The following is a 24,954-nucleotide window of genomic DNA, read 5'->3' on the forward strand; positions in this document are numbered from 1 at the left end:
CATTTCTTAATCGATGACTTATTAATTTAATATTTGAATTAGTTTGATTAATTCATTTCATTCGACTCGATTCAACAATTAGTTGATAATCAATTTAAATTTGATTCAGTTCAATGATTGATTGATAATTCAGTTCAATGATTGATTGATAATTCAGTTCAATGATTGATTAATAATTAAGTATTGATAAAGCAGAGTAGATAAATCGTATTGATTAAATCCACCATCTCAGAAATAATATAATCGATTACCGAATTAAATAAGCTCAAGCCAGAATTAATCAGATACAATCAATCACTTCCAGAATTAATAAGATCACTTGGTGAATTAATCAGATCACTTGGTGAATTAATCAGATCACTTTGTGAATTAATAAGATTAAGTCATTCACTTCCAGAATTAATTAGTCACCTTCAGAATTAATCAACTTCAATCATCTCCTGAATTAATTAACTCAATCATTGAAAACAATTTGAAGACTTTTTGTTTTCAATTTTTAGTACTTTATTTTTATATTCGGTGAATTCGGTTCTGAACTAGTTATGAGTCTATAATGACTGCAAGTTAACTGTTAGATCGTTCAGATCGAATGATGATTTTTACCATTGAATCTCTTCTCTTTTATACGAAGATTCAATGGGAGTATACAGAGTAAATTTAGTTACAGGTTATCATCATTATCAATCATTGTCATGATTAATTAAATAAATTTTAGTAAAAGAGTGCAAACTAAATATTTAAATCTGAAGGTGACATTAAGATATTTTTGTTACAATCATTTCCAGAATTAATTAACTGCAATCTTATCCAGAATTAATTTACTAAATAACTCTCTGAATTTTCACTGTTTAATCCATTTTTATTAACCTTTTATTCACTCAACACTTTGGTGCATTACAACTTGAGAACATTTGCTAATGAATTTTGTCAAATAAGACAATGATTACTGTTGGCAACCAAATGGATGCAATCCAACGTATCCAAATAAGGATGCGGAGGAAGATGAAGATGATGACGCAGATGAAGATGAAGATGAAGATAATGATGATGATGAGGAAAAACAAAATGTATTTTAAAATTAGTGAGAAGAGGGATCTCATCCCGAACACAATAAAAGTTAATATATATACAAGTTATAATGTGAAGGTGACCTGAAGGTTAACAATTACATTAGTTTATAAACGCATCTTATTCAATTGATTAGTTTTTTTGTTAATAATTCGAAAAAATAACCGATAAAGTTTACCTTTTAGATCTTAAAGTGATTTAATATCACCGCCAATATGATTGTAATACATAATGCAAAATATACTTATCTTAAATCGCTAAGAAATTTCCAAAATTCGCTTCCAATAATCTAATGGCCACCAAGTTATGGAATAATTAACCTTGTTGCTGCGATTTTATTAATTTCCAATTTTTATTAATTTTTTGAAATCAAATATTTTCTTATTACCTAATGGGTTTTAGGTGAGATATTTATTGTCTTATTTATTTGTTTGTATTGTATTTGCTTTATTTAATATCTAAAATCAAAAGGTAATGCGCAGATACCTGAATACCTATTTTTAGACACCAATGTAATCAGAGATTATGAGTGCATCATTTGTCAAAATTTAGCGAAAACCCATGTGTTCATAAGCAAAATACTAGTTGTAAAGTTATGTTTTGTAGCTCTTGCCTTGCAGATTATCAGAATCGAAATAACTCTGAGTGCCCCGCAAGATGTGGTTTACCCTTCAACCGCAGCCATCTGCGACATACCGGTCCCGTTTCAATGAATAATTTTCGTAAGTTATTAGTTCAATGTCCAGATAAGGAATTCAATCAAATTATGACGGTAAGACGGTACAAGGTCCACGTCCAAAGAAGACATCGAACAAATTGGCTTTGACCAGTGGACTGGTCAACATAACGTCAGGGAAATGTTGGCAACCAAATGGATGCAATCCAACGTATCCAAATAAGGATGCGGAGGAAGATGAAGATGATGATGCAGATGAAGGTTAACAATTGGTCCGTCGAGAGCCGGATAAACGGCAATATTACATCAATCTTACTAAAATTATTAAGTGAAAAAAATAATGTGTTTTTGTAAAAAGTATGTTTAATCGAGAACAATTATACTGTTTTGTTGTGAATTGTGGTTAAATGTTCTTAACATCTGATCAATATCATTAAAAGATCAAATTCCTTCATCGTCGAATGGCCCACATCGAGATGATCATCTAACTGAATTTTTATACAAGAAAAAGTTCCATAGTCGTAAACAGCCTATCCTCAATTTTGAAATAACTTTACAACATTTAAAAAATGATCCATTTTCTATGAATTTAGTTGATGATTATTAAAGTGCCTTTTTTATTTGTTAATTAACCAAATTAATTTAAATCAAATTTTATTTTCTTAAAAAGTCACCAGTCTAAGCCGAAAAAAATCGGCTTAAAGTGTGAATGCTGAGCTTACGGATATACAGTCGTGAAAAATGAGTTTCGAATGGTTTTTGACAATTCACGCAGGTAGTGACTAAAATTAACAGATTAAACAATCAAGATAAGAAAAATCAATGAGTAAATCACCTAAGTCTTATCACTGACGATAAAGATTATCAATTGATTTTAGTAGCTAAGCTGCGCGAATGATTAAAAATCATTCGAAACTCATTTTTCACGACTGTATCTTGAGCCTTACCGATTAAAATTATCATTTTCATGACAATTTTCGATTGTTTAGTGGATTAGTTCAAGTAAAATATTTTTATCAAAATAATCGATTAATTTACACCCCTTTCAAATCACGCGCTCTACGAATAATCCGTAAAAAACTGGACAATTTTAGGTACTTGACTGTATCTTGAGTCTTACCAAACTTTCTTACCTCCTTGTTATCTCGATACCATTTATTAGTTAGGATTAACTTCTTGATTAATCTCTTGATTAATCACTACATGTAAACTGGATCACTTTAATCAATTCTGAAGATACATATAAATAACTTTTTATCTAAATCTCAATCGTTTCCGAGAAATCCGGATTAATATGGTCTAAAAATGATCAAATCATTGCCACTGAGCTGTTGGCAATCTATTTCCTAATGAAAATGATTGATTTAGTTAGTGTTAAGATGATCAAAACAACTAAGTCTGCGGTTTTGTTGTGTGTAAGAAAAAATTGGAAAACAATTTAAAAATTGGCTTATAAGCCAACTAATCATTAGAAAAACTTTTATAATCAAAGTTCAAGTAATTAATTAATTATTTCATCTCTCCTGTGTGCCTCAATTTTAATATATATAAAAGTGAACGTGAATGCAATTAGTTAATTGTTCAACCATAATCGTGATTATAAGTTAATTGTTTGCCAGAGAAAAGCAAAATTAAAAACATCAAATGTAAAAGTAAAACTTTCCAAGTGAACAAAAGTTTTTCAATTAAATTAATTATCCAAACGATTTGGTAAATTGTTACAATTAACACTATGGTTTTTGAATCATTTTGTGGTCACTCATTGTGGGTAAGTTATAATCACAATTAGAATTAAATTGTTACCATTTAAATTTGTTTAAATTGTTGTGAAAACAAATTCAAGTGCAAATCAATTTTTTCCAATCAAAGTTTTCCGATTCTTTTTCCTTCTCTTGGAGTTTCCATTGTTACAATTAATTTCTAATTGTTTCGAGCTGATTTTTCTTAATTGTTCTAAATTAATTAGGATCCATCGATATCATGGAATTCACCTCAACCAGTTTTCTCACCTTGTTCAACCGAAACTCTTGCTCTTTGGGTTTCCTCTGGTTTCCTCTGGTTTCTGGTTCCATTTGCTATTTACTTAACATCACCAAAATCAGCTTTACCTTTTACCCTGAGGCTTTATACAAGATTGGTAATTAATCGCAAACAATTGACCTAATCATTATCATCCTTCTCCCCACCAATCAACCATATTAACAGTTAACAATTGATTTTACTTTAATTTTTAGGGATTGAGTATAATTCTATGTGGTATAACAATCTACGAAGTAATCAATGTAACAATCAAATCAAGAAATGGTTATCTCACTTATCCATATCAAATTGTTTCACCAATTATCAGATTAATTTCATTCGTAAGTATACTAAACTTTAATTACATATCAAACAATTAACTAATTGGCGATTATTTTAAGATCATAGTTGAATCTATTTCTCTAATCAACAAGCATTACTTTTCCTATCTAATAATTACAATGTGACAAACAAAGAGTAAAAGCTTATTACTCGCTGGTGGCAAAGGCATAAGAACGACTTTGATGTAATACTTTTCTTGTGAATGAAAGGAAATTCACAGGAAATTTATACATCAATTTGTTGAGAAAATTTTGCAAAATCAGTGCAACATATTCACAAAATGTCCACCATCCTAAGCGTAGAAATAATTTATTTGTCACGATGTACTAGACGTAATATTTTCCAAGGTGTGAAAGCACTAAAGCGATAAATTATGTATTATCGTAGTCGTTTTTTGCTAATAAACTTTAATTAACAAGATGACTAAATTATTAATAATTACAGCTAATTGCAACATTTATGGTTCTTTATAACCGACGGAAAGGAGTCCACACCTCGGGCGTATTATTTGTCTATTGGCTCCTAATGGGAATCACTTCGGCCTTTAATTATTGGACCATAATCGATACTAGAAAAAATCCAGTAAGTGATTTAATGATCAGAATAAAATGATTAAGAAAATTAACCAATTATTGTAATTGATTAAAGGATATCAGAGTTTGGAGCTATGATAAGACGGATTTCATTATAAGGACAATACAATTGACTATTGTGTTAATTTTGTTGTTTCTTAATTGTTTTGCTGATTCAAGGAAGAAGTCAAGTAGCATAAAACAATCAAGCGAGGTAATTATTGATACAATTAACGATTAATTTGATTAGCTAATTGATTGGTTTGTCTTTTAGTATGAATGTCCATACGTAGCATCGTCGTTTTTGAATCGATTGACATTCTTTTGGTACGATACAATGGCCCTTCATGGTTTCCGTAAGACCTTAACTCAGGCCGATATGTGGGACTTACCGGAAGATGATCGGACTCAAATTATTCAGGACAAATTTTCCCGTCTCCTTGTTAGTGGTACTAAATACTTGGGAATCCCAGATAAGCCAACATTTAATGGGCTCACTTCTGGTACCAAAAAGATGAACAAGCGACCTAAGACAATGAAGGTCTCGTTGTTGAGTATTTTGGTGAAAGGATTTTGGCCTTGGATGGCGGCTTGTGTTATGTTTAAACTGATCTCCGCTGTTCTGGTCTTTGCAAGTCCTCAATTGATGGACTATCTGTTGACCTTTATCGCTTCTGATGCTCCTGTTTGGCAAGGAGCCATTTTAGCCTTAGGCATGTTTATGGCCACTTTTGTTCAGTCAATTTTGACTCTCAGTATGAATTCTGGATTCAGACAACATCCATGAGGATGAAATCGGCTCTAATTGCTTGTGTTTATCAAAAGGTATTATTATAATTATTTGGTTAGTTCCTTAGGAAATCATTAGCTAGTTATTTTATTATACATCGGCGAAAATAGCCCTGTAATTAGTCTAATTATTTTTCTTTTTCACTTCTAAGAGCTTACGACTATCAAGTTCAGGTCGTCATGTTTTCACCACCGGTGAGATTATCAATCTAATGGCAGTTGATATCCAACGAATTGTTGATTATATTAACATTGTTAATATTGTTTGGTCATCGCCGATTCAAATGGTTATTTCAATTGTCCTTTTGTGGAAACAATTAGGTGTTGCCTCAATCGCAGGCCTATCAATCATGATTGCTCTGATTCCGTTCAATGGGTTCTTTACTGCTCGACTTCAAGCCTTACAGAAAAAAGTTATGATAGAAAAAGATAAAAGATCGAAAATGATGTCAGAAATTCTGAATGGAATGAAAGTTCTGAAATTATATGCATGGGAAGGAGCTTTCGGTGATACAGTCGCTTCGATAAGAGCTGAAGAAATTCGATATCTTAAACTCCAAGCCGTTTGGTCAACAGGAGTAACCTTTGCTTTCACCGTTGCTCCTTTCTTGGTAATTAGAATTTCAAACTTTTTCGAATTTTTCACTTAAATTTTCATTTGATATTTTCTAGGTTTCACTGACTAGTTTGCGACCTTCATCTTCATCAGTCCGACAAATGTCTTAGACGCTAACAAAGCTTTCGTCTCGATTTCTTTGATTGATATTTTAAGAGGTCCTCTCGCTGTCTTACCAATGGTTGTAACTTTAGGTGCAAATGTAAGTGATGAAACTTATTGTTCTCAATTAATTGACTAATCTAAATATTCAATTAGTTCCTGATATCAATGAAGCGTATAAACAAATATTTACAAGGAGATGAACTAAATCCGAATACGATAACACATGAACCAGCTTACGAAACTCCTTTGACCGTTAAGAACGCGACATTTTCTTGGTCATATGATGAGCAACCAGTACTTAAGAATATAAATCTCTCAATTAAACGGAATAAATTAGTGGCCATTGTTGGGACAATTGGTAGTGGAAAATCATCTCTCCTTTCAGCTCTTCTGGGTGATCTTCATAAACAACAAGGGTCGGCAAATGTTTGCGGTCACGTTGCTTTTGTACCTCAATCAGCTTGGATTCAAAACGCTACAGTACGTGACAATATCTTATTCGGGGAACCATATTCAAAGACCAAGTATAACAGTGTTGTTGAGGCTTGTGCTTTAGCACCAGATTTTAAGATTCTAACGGGAGGTGATCTAACTGAGATCGGTGAGAGAGGAATCAATGTATCAGGTGGACAGAAACAACGAATCTCAATCGCTCGAGCTGTTTATGCAAACTCAGATGTTTACTTTTTGGACGATCCTTTATCAGCCGTCGATTCTCATGTCGCTTCCCATTTATTTGATAAAGTAATTGGACCTAAAGGTGTTCTAAGGCACAAAACTCGTCTATTGGTCACTCATCGAATCACCTTTTTACCTCAAGTCGATGAAATTATCGTTATGAAAGATGGACAAATTCATGAATCGGGCACATATCACGAACTTATGGACAAGAAAGGTGAATTCTCTGATTTCATCATCCAATATTTAGCCGAAGCAAATGATGAAGATCTTAAAGGTGAAGATGCTACAATTGTTGAACAAATAAAAGAGGTTGTTGGTCATGACGTGGTCGCTGAGAGACGGTCAACATTCAACAGAATGGACTCAGTTATGTCGATTGGTGCAATGAGTAAACTTAAACGAACACAATCATCTATTCGTCGACGAAAGACTTCAATCGACACTGCCCCATCAGCGAGTGAAATTAACCCATTAAGTCAAGAGGGACCTTCGTACAAATTGGTGGAAATGGAAGGAACCGAAACGGGCTCAGTCAAATTGAGCGTTTACATTGACTACTTCAGAGCCATTGGACTCTTGGCTGTTTTCAGTGCCATTGCTTTTTATGTAGGTTCATCTGCGTTTAACTTTGGTACCAATCTTTGGTTAACCGCTTGGTCTGACGACTCGCTAATCCCTGGTGCATCTAACGACAAATCTCTTCGTAATAAACGACTTGGTATTTACGCTGCTCTTGGTTTTTCGGAATCGGCACTTATTCTTGGAAATTCACTTATTTCTAATCTCGCATTTCTAACCGGTTCAGCTTGGATTCACGATCAGATGCTTCATCGAGTAGTAAGAGCACCAATGTCCTTCTTTGACACTACACCATTGGGACGAGTCTTGAATCGTTTTACTAAGGACATCGATACAGCTGATAGTACAATTGGTTTAAATATAGCATTTTTCACAACCCAATTCTTTCGAGCTTGTGTTTCTATCATTGGTATTTGTACAGAGTCTTTTTACTTGGTGATTGCTATCGTTATTCTAGGTGTGATTTATATAACAGTTCAGAAGTTTTATATCGCCTCATCACGACAATTATGCCGAATTGGATCTATTACTCGGTCACCAATTTACACCCATTTCTCTGAAACCGTTAATGGTTCGACCTCAATTCGTGCCTACAATGCCTCAGATCGTTTCATTAAAGAATGTTATCGACGATGTGATATTAACAACAGCTCATTTTCCCAAATCTCGCCGCTTCCCGTTGGCTTGCGGTTCGACTTGAATTTCTTGGTAACTTGATTGTTACACTTGCCGCTGCTTTTGCAGTTTTAACTAGAGATCGATCGAGTCCTGGATCAACTGGTTTATCACTTTCGTACTCGCTTCAAATTACTTATATATTGAACATGATGGTTCGAGCTGTTTCAGACATTGAAACAAATATTGTGTGTATCGAAAGGTGTATGGAATACACTAAGATAGGGATCGAAGTAAGTTTGTAATATTAACCCTAATTAATATTTATTTAAATCGATTTAATCTCATTCCCATCTATTAGGCTGATTGGATTAATCCAAATCATAAACCTCGACCCGAATGGCCGGATAGTGGACGAATCGTTTTCAAAGATTACAGTACTCGCTATCGACCTGGACTTGACTTAGTTTTGAAACAAATTGGATTCATCATAAATCCAAACGAAAAGGTCGGAATTGTTGGACGAACTGGTGCCGGCAAATCTTCATTGACATTGGCTCTTTTCCGCTTAATCGAACCTGCTAATGGTGTTATTCAAATCGATAATGAAGATATAACCAAGTTCGGTTTACACGATCTTCGATCTCGACTAACTGTAATTCCACAAGATCCAGTTCTATTTTCCTCATCGTTCCGTAATAACTTTGATCCATTCGGTAAATACTCGGATGCAGAAATTTGGAAAGCACTTGAACAAGCAAATCTTAAAGAGTTTGTTAGTACCTTAGATCAAGGTCTAGATTATGAGATTGCCGAAGGAGGTGAAAATCTAAGTGTTGGACAGCGACAATTAGTTTGTTTAACTCGAGCTCTACTCAGGAAAACTAAAGTTCTGGTTCTTGATGAAGCAACGGCAGCAGTTGATGTAGAAACCGATGAATTAATTCAGCAAACAATTAGACGGGAATTTTCCGATTGTACAATTGTAACAATCGCTCATCGACTTAACACTATCATGGATTATGATAAAATCATGGTAATGGATAAAGGAACCATAATTGAATACGATTCCCCAAACAATTTACTAGCAAATGATAAGACGGAATTTTATTCAATGGCGAAAGATGCTAAACTTGTTTAAATATCACCATAAATATTAACAATTAATTAGATACCATTAATTGAGTGGTAACAATACGATCTTTAGAAAATGATGAAATGATTAAGATAATCAGCAAATTGATTGTAACGATTTAAGTCTACGAAAAGCTACCAGTCGAAGTTGGAAATTTGCATGATAAACTCGTATCAGAACTCGGATCGAGATCACTTTTAACCGATTTCAAGTATTTACTTTTTTGTTTAGATCCAAACGATTGTTCATTTCTTTATATGAATTTTAACAATTAATAAAATCTTATTGGAAAATATAAAAATCAAGTTAGCTGGACACGATTGATAATTGATGATTGTACCACCAAAATTGTGAACCCAATCAAATATCCTATGATTAAAATTGTGAAAGAAATGAATAAATAATTAAACGATATTCGAGCTGTTGATTGATGTTTTTCCACTTTGAAATTCATACACGACTGTAGACCAACGTTGATATTTATTTTCTACTTTGATTAAATCCTCATTTCTTATAAGTTGGTGCTCGAAACTAGAGTAGATCCTTCTGGTAATGATCTGATTAACCTCCGGGGAATTGTATCGATTGATCAAATAGATTTGAATTGTTCTTGAAATTGGACTATCTGATTTACCTAATGGATTCCGTTTCTCATCCTCCTGATTGGTACTACAACCGATATGTTTGATAGCTTCATAGATAATCTCATTGATAATGGATACATATTTATCTTTTGAATTTAGGTTATAAAAATCGGCCGCTGATCGATATTGAATAATATCAGTTGTTTTCCAGGTTTTCCGGTCAATAATTCATTTTGATTATGTGAACCACACATAGACACGGACGCGGTGATCGGATTGTAGTCATTTTCAATAATATCTTCATAAGAATTCAATGTTAGATAATCACTCGTTGATACTAGGCCAGTTTGTAATGAGCTCGATAATAATATTCCAGTCAAGAAAAATGTCATCAAGAGTAAAGTTATCAGAAATTTACCTTTGTAAGGTGACAGGTTCTTCTGATTTTGACCGAGAATCGATTCAAATTGTTCCCATAATATGTGAGACAATTTCTCATGTAGCGAATTCAGTTTGAAAAAAATGATTAGAACCAATGTTTTCATACTGAAAAGCGCCAAGAATATGGCCCAAAAGTACCAATCGAACGAATAAATGAAATCGAAAAAGGTTGAATATTCCTCATTAAGTTGCAAATTTTTCTTATAAACAAGAAAACAATTGGACTCACAAGCCATTGATGCGACGGTCAAATTTGTCCCAAGGCTTTTGAGTGGATGAACAAGTACCGGTCTGATATAATCACCTCGTCCCGTTTGTAGATCACGTAAACCACCAGAACACAGACCATTATCTGAACATTTAGCACCAGAGTTAGTAGAAAGTATCGTTAAATTAAGATTATCAAGTATGGACAATACTCTGAACCGAGTATAAGAAGCACCAATACCACTTATCGTTGTTGGACTCGTAACGTAAACTAGTCCTGTCACATTGTGAATTAAAACTCGAACCGAGGCCATTTCGTATTAATAATACTGTTTGTCAACTTATTGGAAATTTATTCCATAATCTTGTCCATCATTACAAACCAGTGTGTTTGATGCAATTGAAGTACATCAATAATTAAGTTTACGAATCAATATTTAGCTTGATGATTTATTTTAATGAAAAAAACTTTATTAATCGAAAGTAACTAAAGTATTAATAATTGTACAAAAATAATTCAGTAAAAGGCATTAGAATCCATAATACATGTAAGTATACTTCGTCTTTGAATAAGAAAATCAACTATCCAAGTCAACCTCGATTCTGTCCGTCGGATTAGTAAGAATCCGATCAAACATCTCGAGAGTTATGAACGGACTAATCGATGGTTTGACGAAAGTTGGGTCACAGATTCTATTTTAGATCGAAACAATATTGTGGTGGATCTCGATTATCAAGATATGTAACGTATTGGGAATAAAAATGAGAACGATTTCAGCAAGTGATTTCTCGGGAACTAATTATCGGATTAACTTCGGATTTGTAATAAAAATGTTCATCACAATCCTTTGCATAAAAGGGAGAAAAATGATTATGAATAATTAACACGGGCTAAAGGAATCGAAGTTTAAACGGATTAATGTTTTTATATTCTGTGCGAATAATTTTATTCCCCATACGATATCTACGATTTTGACCAGAGTTTCATTTGTGATAAGTTTCTTTTCAAAACTCAGAACTGTCATCGCCCTTGATTAAGTTTTATTATTCCAATATTTTTGTCAGCCTTTGGGTAATAAAGTTTATTCATAGCACAAGAGAGGGTCAAGAAATGCACTGGGCCATTTCATTATATGCTTTGGTTACAAACTTATTACTATTGTCGATGATACAAACATTATTTTTTAGTTGAACCATAATTTGGACAAATTTCACTGATAAAATACAAATACAGAATAATGAATAATTGAGAATTTGTCAATTTAACAGTCATTAGAAATGTATCGTTTTGTGTTGAGCTTATTCTGATGTCTTCAGCGACAAATGTATTGTGCAACCAAAATAGTGATAAGTTATTGTCATTCTTGGCTTTTACCTAAATAAAAGATAGCATTGGAATATCAACTTTAATCTTAACTATTAGTTTACAAATTGTTCAATCACAATCTACTCTAGTCAAATTTTGTTCATTAATTAAAATACGATCTGGCGTAGAAACAGAAAAAACCTTGATAATCGTGCAGAATTTTCATTCCTAGGTTGGTATTTAATGAATAGAGAGAAAAATCCGAGTAAATATCCCAATGCTAGAATAGCGAAAGGTATTAAAAGATACGATAATGTTATCGGAGAGACTGATTCCTGATTTTCCACTTTTGCATCGATACATGATAGACGAGCTTCTGTGTTCCCGAAGTATTTGTTCACGATTTTGACCATATCGCTATTTCTGATAAAGTTATTTTCGTATGCAGTATATGCTCTTCTAATGATTATACGATTGATCACTGGTAAAGAGTTTCGGTTAATCATGTACATTGCGATTGAATTGTAGAGCAAATGATCTGATCGGCTGAATGGATTTCGATTCTCGTCCTCTTCATTTACTGAACAACCGCTATGTTTTACTGATTCGAAGGTGATTATGTCCGCAATGGTCACTGTCTTTTCTTGCTTGCAGAATTGATAGAAATGAGTAGCCGATTTGTACTTAATGACCTCAGTCTGTGACGAGATTTGTTGAGCAATCGGAGAGAGATTATTTCTTAGCATTGGTATACAACTAGTGACAGTTGATATTATCGGTTTGTAATTATATCTGATAACGTCTGAAAGTGTATCTAATTTAATATAATCGACATTTGATATTAGGCCAGTTTGTAATGAGCACGATAATATGATCCCAATGATTAGAATTGAAAACATGAACCAGATGAGAAATGATCTCTTGGTCAAGTCTGATATTGTATTGTAATTTTGACCGACAATCGATTCAAATTGGCTCCACAAAATGCTAGTTAATTTAATCGACGGTGAATTTAACTTGATTATGGAACATAAAATAATCGAAATCAGGCCAAACAGAGTAAAAAATATTATCCAAAAGTACCAATCAAAAGAGTAGATGAAATCGAAAAAGTTGAATAATCTACATTCAGTTTCAATATTTTCTTATAAGCAAGAAAACACTCATACTCCCAGGCCACTGCGACTGTGGTCAAATTGGTACCAATGTTGTTTAATACATTCAAAGGTCGTGGCCTAGCGTAATCACCTTTACCCGTTTGTAAATCGTGTAGGTCTCCAGAACATAGTCCATCGTCTGTACATTCAGTCGTATGGATCGTGGGGACAAATGTAATGTTCAAATTGTCGAGTATGGATAATACTCTGAACTTTGTGTACGGAGCACCGATGCCGGTCAAAGTTGTCGGCCCTGTAACGTAAACTAGTCCCGTTGAATTAGGCATTAGAACTCGAATCGTAGTCATCGTCAACCAGTCACTAAATCAAAATAATCTGATCAATTTTTACAGAATTTTCTTGAAAAATGTTATCAGTTCAATTCGATAATGTTTCTTCAATTGGAAAAGCTTAAAATGTTAATTGTATCGACTAATTTATTAATCAGATGTTAAAGACTGTCAGTAAATAAAATAATTAGAACTAAATTTCACGTTAATAATTAAGCTCGTTGGACAAGTTCGAGGTGATCGATATTGTATCAAAAAAGTCATTGATTTTTTCATTGATCTATTAATAAACTTTGATCAACCTAAAAGGTTAATCAAATAGTAATAATTTGAATTGAATTAAATTCCATTGATTTATTGATGAACAGTTAAGCTGATTGAATTAGAGAAATAATCAATTAGTAGTAGTAAATAATCAAGGGAGATAATGATAATAGACCTGAATAATTGCTCAGAAATTTAATTTAATTCATTAAAATTATCAACGATTAATAAAACATCCAATTAGTTTGTCAATTGATTCTTGACATTGGAAAAAAGTTTTTTGCTTCTGTTCAGTATTTTTAAGTTTCTTTGCTGATCTTTGTACAAATACAGAGTTGATGGAAATGATGAGTTTGATGATGATAAAGATGATGATAACTTTTCTCCAGGAATAATAATAATAATAGATTTGTATTCCTCTTTTTTTCCCCCATGTACCAAGGAGACATCATGTGGAAATTGTATTAGTTGATGAATAATTTATAGATCATGTTCAATTCTTTGATCTCAGATGAGTTTTACACAAGGTTCGAGTAAAAATAAACCAGAATTGAAAAAGTGAATAAGAACAAAAAAAAGATATATAACTAAAGATGACAAAAGGATGAGGATAAAGATCAATGTGATGATGATATTTTCACGCTTCTTTTGTTTCAACTTCAATATGAGATCAGGATTTATATGTTTATCAGGATAATGATAATCTTTTGTTTACCCAGAGGGGAAAAGCAGAGAGAGAGAGAGAGAGAGAGAGAGAGATCATATTAAGTAGCATTGGTTGAATCAAATGCTAATATATATCGAGATTTAGTATATATTAATATTTTTCAATCAACTGGGACGATGGTAATAGTATTTATATCAAAATGAACTTTTCTGTCCATTGTTCAGGCTCGTGGATTTTACGTTAATTAACAGGTAACCATGATAATTAAGTTTCTCCTTACATTCAAATAGAAACATTTAATAGACTAAATAAATAGACATGTAAATGTAATTACATGATAATCGATGATGATGTTTATCTGGTTGGATATTTGTTACTCTGGGATTATGTTGTTGTTGTTGTTGTTGTAATTGATGATGATGATGATGATGATATTGTAATGATGATAAAATATGTTCCAAGGCAGTTTAAGTATCATTTAACTCTTTCTTTATCTCTTTCGCTTCTGTTGACAGGTAAACACTTAGACAAAAACACAGGTAAATCGGTTGTACTTTTTGTTTCTGGATTCAACGAAAATCGTAACAGTAACAATTGAATTTGAAATAACCTTAATAGAAGGGAAAATATATTTATAAAGATTATAATCTGTGGAATTATGATATTTTCAATATATATGGAATTGAATTTAATCTCAAAATTTCATGAATCCACCACCAAATTTAGTTGCAATGTTACCACCAAGATTACCAGTTAATCTTGAGATACCTCCAATTTTACCCATGACATTTTGTGTAGCATTCTGAATACGACTAACATATGAACCATCAGGATCGGAGTCACCACGGGACATTGTTGATACCCTACGAGTTGCTGTTGGTTGACTACCATTTGCCATATCACTGGAAAGGAAGAGAAAAAATCAAATTAGTACAACAATTAACTTAATCATCTCAATATCCGTATTCCAAGTAAAACCGGATGACACAAACAGAATCAAATCACAATCAATATACTAATTGCTCACTTTTCATCATCTTCTCGAAGACTTTCATTATTAACCGAAGCCGCTGCTTCCTCCATTTGGATACGAGCGATAACAGTTTGATAATTTTTCGAGTTAACCTTATCCTCCTCGAATCCTTGAAGTTCAAAATCGGAATAAATCCTCTGATGATAAAAATAATCCAAAAGAGAAAACAAATTAATTATAAAGTTTATCAAATCCGCAATCAGATTAACAGGAAACTAATAACAACTACAACATTATCCAAATGATGCAACATTTAGGAGTTTAAAATGGATTCAAATTAACTTTTCATTAACATAGACAGAAGGATAAATTGTTATTAATTAATTATTAGATTGAAATACCTTGACGATATTGGACAATGCTGATAGTTGAACTGAATGTAATCCATGATCAATCCGCTCAGAAAGCCAAGAGCAAATCATATTCATTTGATTGGTGTACCATTGCTGCAAATGAATGAAGAATTAACAAGAGAATTAAATTGATAATTAATTGATAATTAGGTGAACAATTTAATTACCTCGAGAACATGAAGAACCCATAATTCATCAGCAACTTTTTGACGTAATTGCTCAAGATTAACACGAACAAAATTAACATAGGATTTACCAATCTCTTTACCACTACTCGAGACTCCTTGTTTATACTGTAAACATTAACAAGGAAAAAGATGATATTAATTAGGACTAATTAATCAAATCAAGATTTGTAATCAGTTGGTTGAAGGAGAAAAAGATGAATGAATAAAAAAAAAGACCGATAATTGTAAAGAAAAATTTGTAAACAATGAACATGACATTTAATTAATCATTTTGAGCTAATTTAAGGTTTACAATTAGATTAATAACTGATTAGAATGGTAATTTTTGTTAATTACTTTCTCTTTGTTGATTGTTAAAAGGATAAATTATAATTTGAATCATGTTGAATTATATTAATGAAAAACTTATTAATATTTACATTTTCTGTTATAAAATTAATTCAATTAATCAACAATTAAGATCAATGTTAATATCAACAGTAAAGTAATGGTTGAAATTAACGTAATCAAAAAGTAACAATATGTATTGAGATTATTGTATATAATTAAATTAACAGTTAATCTCAAGAATAATCAATGTTACACTTTAATCAAGAATGGTGATGATGATAATCCTTGATAATTTATTATTATCTCAGAAACTCAGAATCATAATTATCTTCAATCTGATATTATTGTTCAGGGAATCTCAAGTTTATCCTGGAAAACTAATAAACATTCAACATTATGGAGATGATTGTAATTATTATTAAAATTGATTGATATTTCCATGTATTTACATGATGGAAATGAATTTGGAAGCTGAAAATCAGAATTGATATAAATAAACATTCATAAATATTTAACATTACATATCATGATTATTTCCATGATATTTTCACTTGGATGTTTACTTAGAGAGAGAGAGAGAGAGAGAAAATTTATAATTTAAAGTTGAAATAAACTAAATTTCATGATAATCAAGATAAACTAACCATAACAATAATATTCAGTTCCTAGATTGAATTAAGATTTAAAATGTATTATTATTAAATTGAAGGTAACAGAATTTACTACACCTTAAGGTGAAATTATAGTCATTCAGATTCAGAATACATGAATTCACATCAACTCATTTGCGTTACAAAATCTGAGAAGAAGAAGAAAAAAATATAAATATATTCAAAGGGGTATTTGCACTGTACTTATTACAGATTAAGGGCTAAAGATGATGAAGATGAGGATGAGAAAATGTATATTATTTTCATTTGGAATCTTTTTCTTGAATAAATTAGCATTGGTCACGAAGCTGAAGGTGAGGATGAGGATGAGGATGAGGATGTTGGTACTTGTGAAAGTGAATCTGCAAGTTGATAAAAATAAGATTTTTGGGTTAACATGATAAAAAACTCCTACGTGACTATGAGACTAATTGGGTAAGGGTATTGAAGAGATAAAAGAACCAGGAAAACAAGGAAGATGAAGATGAAAACAAAAAATTCTATCAACATCAAAATCATCTTCTCGCTGGGAGGAAGATGATAAAATTCTGGTACATCTTCTCGGTGATTCCCTTGACTCTCAATATTATCCTACGGATGTTAACATGTTCGTAGTATTATTATTATTATGTTATCTTTTCTCTCTCTCTCTCTCTCTCTATGTGTTTATTGTATTAAATATTTTTCCAAGCGAATTATATTTCTAGTAAAATGATTATCTTCCTCTAATAATATAAATCTAACCACGATTGTTAATTGTTTCGATGGGAGAAAATATCAAAGTGATGATAATATTTTTATCACTGAGAGAATTTTTTTCTCATAATTATCATATAAAGGGTGTTCCACTTAATTTCAGACAAAAAGGAAAGTTACAATTAGAGTATCTCACCAGAGATTAAGTAAAAATTAAGATCCAATCGTAAAGAAAGTGACAATCACAACAGTTTTATCATTTCTTGACCATTTCATCAACAACAATTCAATTTGATTTACATTCAACCTCAGGTAAGATACTCTAATAACTTAACTTTAGTACTTTTCCTTTTTGTCTGAAATTAAGTGAAACACCCTTTAGTTTGTGGTATTATCCATAAATAGGAAGTGGAAATTGTATTATTGTTAATATGATAATTCAATTGATTGTAAATTTAATCCTTTTGTTGAAAGGATTTTGATGAGATTATGATTGATTATCAATCTTTCATCGTCATCACTAAATGAAACTTGTTATCATTATCAAAGATTAACATAATAATAATAATCTTGATAAAACTTACTGAATGCTAAATCATGATAACCATTAAAGGTTATCAACTGTTCATTGTTGAGTCTTAAATATTATTTATTGATTACTAAATGATAGTAAATGTTTATCATCATGATTAACATTTTGGTTGACTTTTTCTGGTTAACTTGATAACCTTACAAATAACCAGGGTTAGGGTAAAGGTTTTGTCATTTGAATTGATTGATTATGAATAACATTTTCTAGTTGATGATTTGTTGATGATCATGAGTGACCAACATTTGACCAATCATCACAATCATCACCATGTTGATGGTTGTGACACTTAATTGAATGTTAATTAATTCAGAATAATTCTAATTCTAATGACCATTGATATACTTACTGTTATGGTTAAAATTGGAGCAAAAAAAGTTCCTTCATCGTATCGAGATAATTTACTCAGAGTTGCTTCCAGAATTCCAGTTAACTGTTAATTCATGGGAACATCATGATAAAGAACAAGAAAAGAGTTAATTAATCAATTATAATTATATTAGAACAAAGAAAATGACCCAATTAGCACATGAATTAAAATTGTATTGAATTTTTGTCACTTACCTTGGCAATTATTCCTGTTTGCATTTCAATTAATGCTTTGTCCACTAATTGGTCAATTTTACTGTGATATTGATGCTAATTGATAAATAAAGTAAATACAAATTAATCAACTAAGTAATTAACTAGAGTAAAATTTTGTACAATATAAAAGGCAACCAAAGGACATTGAATTTCCATTGGTAATGTTATCCAAACAGTTTATTACTAATCCATTAGATTAACAGTTATATTACTAATACTAGTAATATATGGATCTTTGTATTAAAGATTAAAGTTGATTAGTTTGAGAGAGAATTAAATTATTTACTAACCACATCACCATTTTCAAAGGTACACAATTTAAGTGATTGATTTTTTGTCTCTAAAACCACGTTAATCATTGTACACATTTCGGATGGAATAATATAATCCGTTGGATTACCAAATCGGGTTCCCTTTTTTTCCCAATTTTGAAAGGCAGCCAAGGTACGATTTAAACACGATTCTAACATATCACAGGCCATTAATTTGAGCCGTTGTTCCAAATGGTTTGCGAAAACTTCATCAGGCCAGAAAAGGTCATGGATGAAATCTTGAAGAGCAGATAGTTTCCAAAATAATTCCTCTGAGGTTGAACAACCCACCGTCCTAATTATTCATTTATATCAATACAAATACGATAAATATAATAAGATAAATTGTTCCAATACATGATGGATCATTAGATATCATGAGAGATATTTCAACGAGCATAATCATCATTTCAATTGCTGCATCGCGATCATATGAAATTTAATTAACGCTAATGAATGGTTAAGATTAAGAGGGTAAATTGCTCAGGCCCTCATGCTGAAAGTATTTTATGAATAATTAAATTATCCTTGAATAATATTAATAATAATAAGATAGATCAAGTTGATTATCATAAACTAATACATTTCAATGATTAGATGAGAGTCTTGATAAGATAATCAATGAATCATTAAATATAAACATGAGAATCAGAATCAGATCAAATAGCAAATAAGTTATGATAATAAACTAATGATAAGTAAAGCTAATTGTAATTCAGACAGATTATAATTCAATTTCAAATTATTATCAATAAGATTGGTAATCAAATAACAGAAAATGAATAATAAACTTATTCACGAAATAATGATAATGATTAACGAGGATTCTGATTGATTATTAGGATAATTACCCTTTAAAGTCCCATTTTTCCTTCTCGAATCCTTTATGAAGACTCTGAGCTATGGAAGACTCCATAAGGTCAACGTAACGAACGACCTGAGGTGCGAAGGTATCACGAAGATGTGAATGGAATCGACCTCCACAAAGATTTTCTGTAATAGAAAATTAAGGAAATTAGAAACAGAACAATCTTAACTCGATGATTAATAGATTAACATAATCTAATTAAAAGTAAATTCCACTCATTCTCTAACTCAATTAGCTAATAGATTAATCAATTGTCAATGTTTGATTGATTGTTATTAATCAGCGAGAAACTTGATAGCGATAAGATTAATTGTCATTGAGAATCAAAGAGAAGCAGAAAAATAAGACAAAGAGAAATGAGTTTTTCACCGAGGTACAAAAGTAAATACACCGAGATGATGAGAGAGAGAGAGAGAAAAGTTCTGAAGATAAAAATGTCATGATGAGATAATCATCATTCTCATGAAAGATGATGGAGAAAACATATAATAATGATGATAATATCTGTCTGAATAATACACATTCATAACAAAGTAATAATAAATGGATATGATATAATGTAAGAAGCCTGAGAGAATCAGTATTATCATGAATTCAGGGGATAAAAAGTTATCTCTCTCATGTATTAACTATGGAACCTGAGAATCGAGTTGAAATGTCTAAGATGTTCATGTTGATGATGATTATCATTATCATCATCAACATCATCATCTGGGAAATAAAAAGTTTCAAGAAAAAAAAGTAACATATAATATCATTATTAATCGATTGTCAAATATTGATTATGGTTCCATCATGTTAATCATTGTGAATGACAATCAACTTTCAACAATTAACATGTTCTAGTAAACATAAACAATGGCTGATACGATTGATACAGTTGAAGGGATTTCTACCATTCATGGGGAAGAAAATTGGATAAGAAAGTAAAGGAAATGAAAGAGAAAAGTTCTAATGAGGAAAAGTATCAAAAGTATTATATGAAACTCGAGAATGGAAATAATAATTGGAAGAAGAGAGAGAAAAATACTCACCATCAACTCGAAGATAATTGTTGAGCACTTGGAATAGAGGAAAACTTTCCCATGTATCAGGTAATTGTTCATCCAGAATAGTGTTCATATCAACCGCAAAAAGAGACCAGAAAATTTCACAATGTTCAACGAGAAGATCTGAAAACCATGCGAAAGCCTAATGATTCAGTTTCCATGAAACGATAAAGAGAGAGAATAGAAAATGTTTTTGAAACAATTTATCAGTTTGAAATTATTCTGGAAAAACAATTAAACGTAATCACAATTAATTGACACTTACGACCTCCTAATTTCATTTGTAATGCAGAGCACAAAAAATACAAGCAACAAACACCAAGATAATAATAATAACAATTGATACAATATAAATATTACAACAATGATCATGATTGAGAGAGAGATGATTAAAGGACAATTAGTTGATTTGGAAGGAAACAATTAACAGTGACAATTAGTTTGAGTGTTAAATTGTTATACACAAGTTTCATTACACAATTTAAATGAAAAGGATACAAGGAGAAACAAACAATAGGATTTAGTTAATTATCATCATCGTGATAATAGTTAAATATTGTCCGAGAAAATGATTTTATTGATGGAGGAGAAAAAGAAAATTTTTGTTTAATTAATATTTTCAGCAGATTAATTAATTTTCTGATACTTGGAATCAGTTGATTAGTTATTAAGAATGATGATAATTTTGATTTGATTAGAAAATTTCTGTCAACAGTGAGAAAATTTTCTCTATCTAATTAAAGTGTTCAAGTCAATATCAAATTCATTTTTCATTCCTACTTCATGATAAGTATTATAAGTGAATATCAAATGTTGATATTAAATTTTTATTCCAAAGTTGAAAGTTGACATAAGAACGACGATAAACTTTTCCAGGTAAAAGAAAATGAAACAATACGAAAGGTAATAAGAAAAATTATTGGAATGATGATAGAAATTTTTTTCTTCTGTCAATCGATTGAATAAATTTTCGTCTTTTTTTTGTCACGAATGGAAAATCTTATTATCTTTTCTGTTCCAAGATAAGATCATGTTTACATGGAACAAAATATTTAAGATGTTACAAGATACATAACCTCAAGTTCTGAAAATATACCATGACTTATATTTCTATGATTCTTCAAGATGTTTATTGGAAACAAGAACTTTTTTATACTCTTTGAACTTGAAACATTTTCTATTCCCATGAGTAGTTGATATTTTATTATTTTTCTCTCTTTTTTTCATTAAATTGATGATAAAACTAAAGGAAATCTCTCTCTCTCTCTCTCTCTCTCTCTTTCTATTTATTTATTTATTAGCATTTAAAATGATTATTTAAAGAAATTGTGATGAAATCTTGTATATTCAATCGTTACCATGGAATCGTCATCATGATTATCAACCGGAAGATTAGAACTATTTTCTTATTGGAAAATAATAATAATGATTGTTTATTTTTCCTCTTTCACAATAGCGAGTAGATATTTTTGCTTTTACTATTAGTAAATATATCTGATATTGACTTGATTCTGTTATCATCATTAACTGATTGTTTTGATTGATAAGTTGGTTGTTGTGTATAAGTTACTTACCCCACGGAATGACTTCAGTGATTTTAATATTAACATTTTGATGAGGAAAAATTTAAATATGAAAATTTAGCAATCGTGAGAGAGGATCAGGAGATGGAGGTAGGAAAAGGAAACGGAAATGATGGTTTTTTTTGTTGTTGTTCATCGTCATTTTTTTGTTGTTGTATTGATGATATTGAATTGTTGTTGGTTTTGATGATTATTTTGATGAGGTGATTAATATATTAAAGTAATAATATAAACAGATAGAGAGTTAGAGAGAAAGTCGATCAACAATTAACAATGGTTTGGTAATTGTTTCAATTTAGGAGGATAGTTAATACGAGACAATGATCACAATTAACATCGACGGTCGGACGTGCCACATATAACGAGATAATCAATAAATTACAACAATTAGCGAGCAAAAATTTACAGTTCAAATGAAAAGAATGACAATAATTGAGGAATGACAATCAGTGCTAAGGTAACAATTAATTAAGCAATCAAATGAAACGCAATCAAAATTTTGGAAGCGTTTGGATTGATTAGCTTAAATTCAGTTGTTGATTGTTAACAATTAACTTTAATTCACTTACCTCGGCATAATATTCGTTGTTTTCTTTAATTAAATCGACGCAAAGTTCAGCGAGTTGAACCAATTCCTTTAATTTGCCCGTTGGACTTAAACTGGGATCATTAACGACATCTAATAGATCAAAGGAAAAGATCAACAATTAACTAATTGTAAGAGATGAAGAAAAATCCATCTAAAAATAGTCACAATTTTCATTGATTATTCATCATCAGGGATCTAATTTAAGTTCAGAACTTTTTTTCTCTCTCATGATTTAGATTCAATCCTTTATACTGACTAATATCAAGACTACCATGAGGAAACATTGAAAGTTATCATGAAAAAAGTAAATACAATTAACCTTGATCACAATTGAAATCGATTCAATTTCCTGTGAAGAAAAGTTCTTAGATATTTATTCAATATTTGAATCAATTGGATTATCTTGAAAACTGAACTGCAACTAAATATTTTCTTTGTATTGAATTTAATTCAATTCTCAGATGGATTATCATTATTATCATCTTGATAAACTAATAACATAATACTAACAATCAATTTATATTAGTTATCAATCATTTGGAATCAACTGATTCAATTGGAAAATATCATGTTGAAGAAATAATTTTTTTCTTCTTCTCTCTGTTTAATCATGAAAAAAGTTTATTCGGTTAAGTTTGAATTGGAACTTTTTTTCTTTGTTTCTTGTTGGAAATTTTGTCAATTCTCACCTTCGATTCGAGCTTGTTCAGATATTTTTGTGTAGTTAACAAGAGCCGCTGTTTCAAGGCACTTTTTAATTACCGATCGAACCTCATCGGGTGGAGCAGGAGTTCGAGTATCTTTCATTAGAACTCTTTCAAGAAGGGAAAGTGTCGCCTTCAGGGCACCTTCAGGTCGTCCGAAGGGATAACAGTAACGAAAATTTGTGATCTGATATTCCATTAGTGCTCCTAATCGCTCTTTGATTACTGCATACATGTCTTTCTCCTCATTGGTTACGGTACCTATTCCATCGGGTCGAATGTCAAATGCCACTTGACCAATGGGCGGTGCAGAGGTTGAATTACCATGAACATGAGAGGAACAGAAAGAAAATGAATAATGTACAAGGGTCGGGTCAATGGCAAGTCCACGTTCCGCTGCATCAAGAAGGTCACTAAGGTAACATAGATGACGGAAACAACTTCTAACCCCATAACGGGCACAATATTCATCGAGGACAAAAATTTGACCCGGACTGAACCAACCAAGGGAACAGTATGGATCAGTAAGACGAAACCTTAAAGTGTCACTTTGTAGTAGACGGAAAAACTCTGAGTGTGAAAATTTACATGGATCAGCTGAGATAAATTCATCCATTCCGTGTTTACGGGCACGATCAGCGTCACCTTGGATTCTTGAGATGGTTGAGTTTTTGGTTGTCTGGACAAGTGGTGTGGGTTTATGGGCTTGACCAGTGGCCCGATAAAGAGCCATAACCCAAAGGTGACACTCATTTTCATCGTCACAAGCAAATATAACGGAATCACCTTCTTTTACTGCATTGAAAAAAAATTTACCCCCTTCAAGTTCAGGCATCGGTTCAATATAATCAACGGTAAATCCGTCCAGTTGAAGTAACTCAGAGGGGTCAGACTTTTTCTCACGATAAGAGCACATGGCAAAGGTGTATTGGGACACTTGGACCAGAACATAATAGCGCTTTTTCCACTTTTTCCAAACTCCTTTACCTTGACCTAAAAGGAAACCGCAATGTTTCAAATTTTGAGGTTTATCCATACGAACGATAATTTTAATCTTTAAGTCTTGATCAGCGGCATTTTTGGGAACCGTCATTTTGTACCATTCGGGAGCTTTAGTACTTAACGGAGTCGGCTTAATGGTGACCTTTCCCAGCTCTTGATCATCTAAACTCAATATCCCAGGACGTTCAGCGTACAATTTGACCTTGACCACAGGTAAGGGATGAGAAGTTGTAAAATCACCCTGAGTGTCCCACCTAAAGTATCAAACAAAGGTCAAAGTTATCCACAAGTTCAACTAATGTTCAGACAAA

At 31.7% G+C, this 24,954-nt stretch overlaps 1 protein-coding gene and 1 pseudogene across 1 annotated transcript in view; one reads left to right on the top strand and one right to left on the bottom strand.

The window, feature by feature from the left end:
* Positions 1 to 3,157: 3,157 nt before the first annotated feature.
* LOC128392957 (multidrug resistance-associated protein 1-like) lies at positions 3,158 to 9,531 on the top strand (annotated as a pseudogene).
* A 1,457-nt stretch (positions 9,532 to 10,988) lies between these two features.
* The window catches only part of LOC128393374 (calcium-dependent secretion activator 1-like), a 28,779-nt gene continuing 14,813 nt past the window's right edge, over positions 10,989 to 24,954 (bottom strand). The window contains 11 exon segments of the mRNA XM_053353551.1: positions 10,989 to 15,015; positions 15,141 to 15,283; positions 15,488 to 15,592; positions 15,667 to 15,792; positions 18,302 to 18,385; positions 18,517 to 18,591; positions 18,828 to 19,143; positions 19,700 to 19,841; positions 20,751 to 20,907; positions 22,918 to 23,027; positions 23,627 to 24,897. Of these exon segments, the coding sequence (XP_053209526.1) occupies positions 14,808 to 15,015; positions 15,141 to 15,283; positions 15,488 to 15,592; positions 15,667 to 15,792; positions 18,302 to 18,385; positions 18,517 to 18,591; positions 18,828 to 19,143; positions 19,700 to 19,841; positions 20,751 to 20,907; positions 22,918 to 23,027; positions 23,627 to 24,897 (2,737 nt within the window). The 3' untranslated portion in view covers positions 10,989 to 14,807.

Source organism: Panonychus citri, unplaced genomic scaffold, assembly GCF_014898815.1.
Source record: "Panonychus citri isolate SS breed McGregor unplaced genomic scaffold, ASM1489881v1 Contig00138, whole genome shotgun sequence".
In the NCBI taxonomy this organism is placed as follows: domain Eukaryota; kingdom Metazoa; phylum Arthropoda; class Arachnida; order Trombidiformes; family Tetranychidae; genus Panonychus; species Panonychus citri.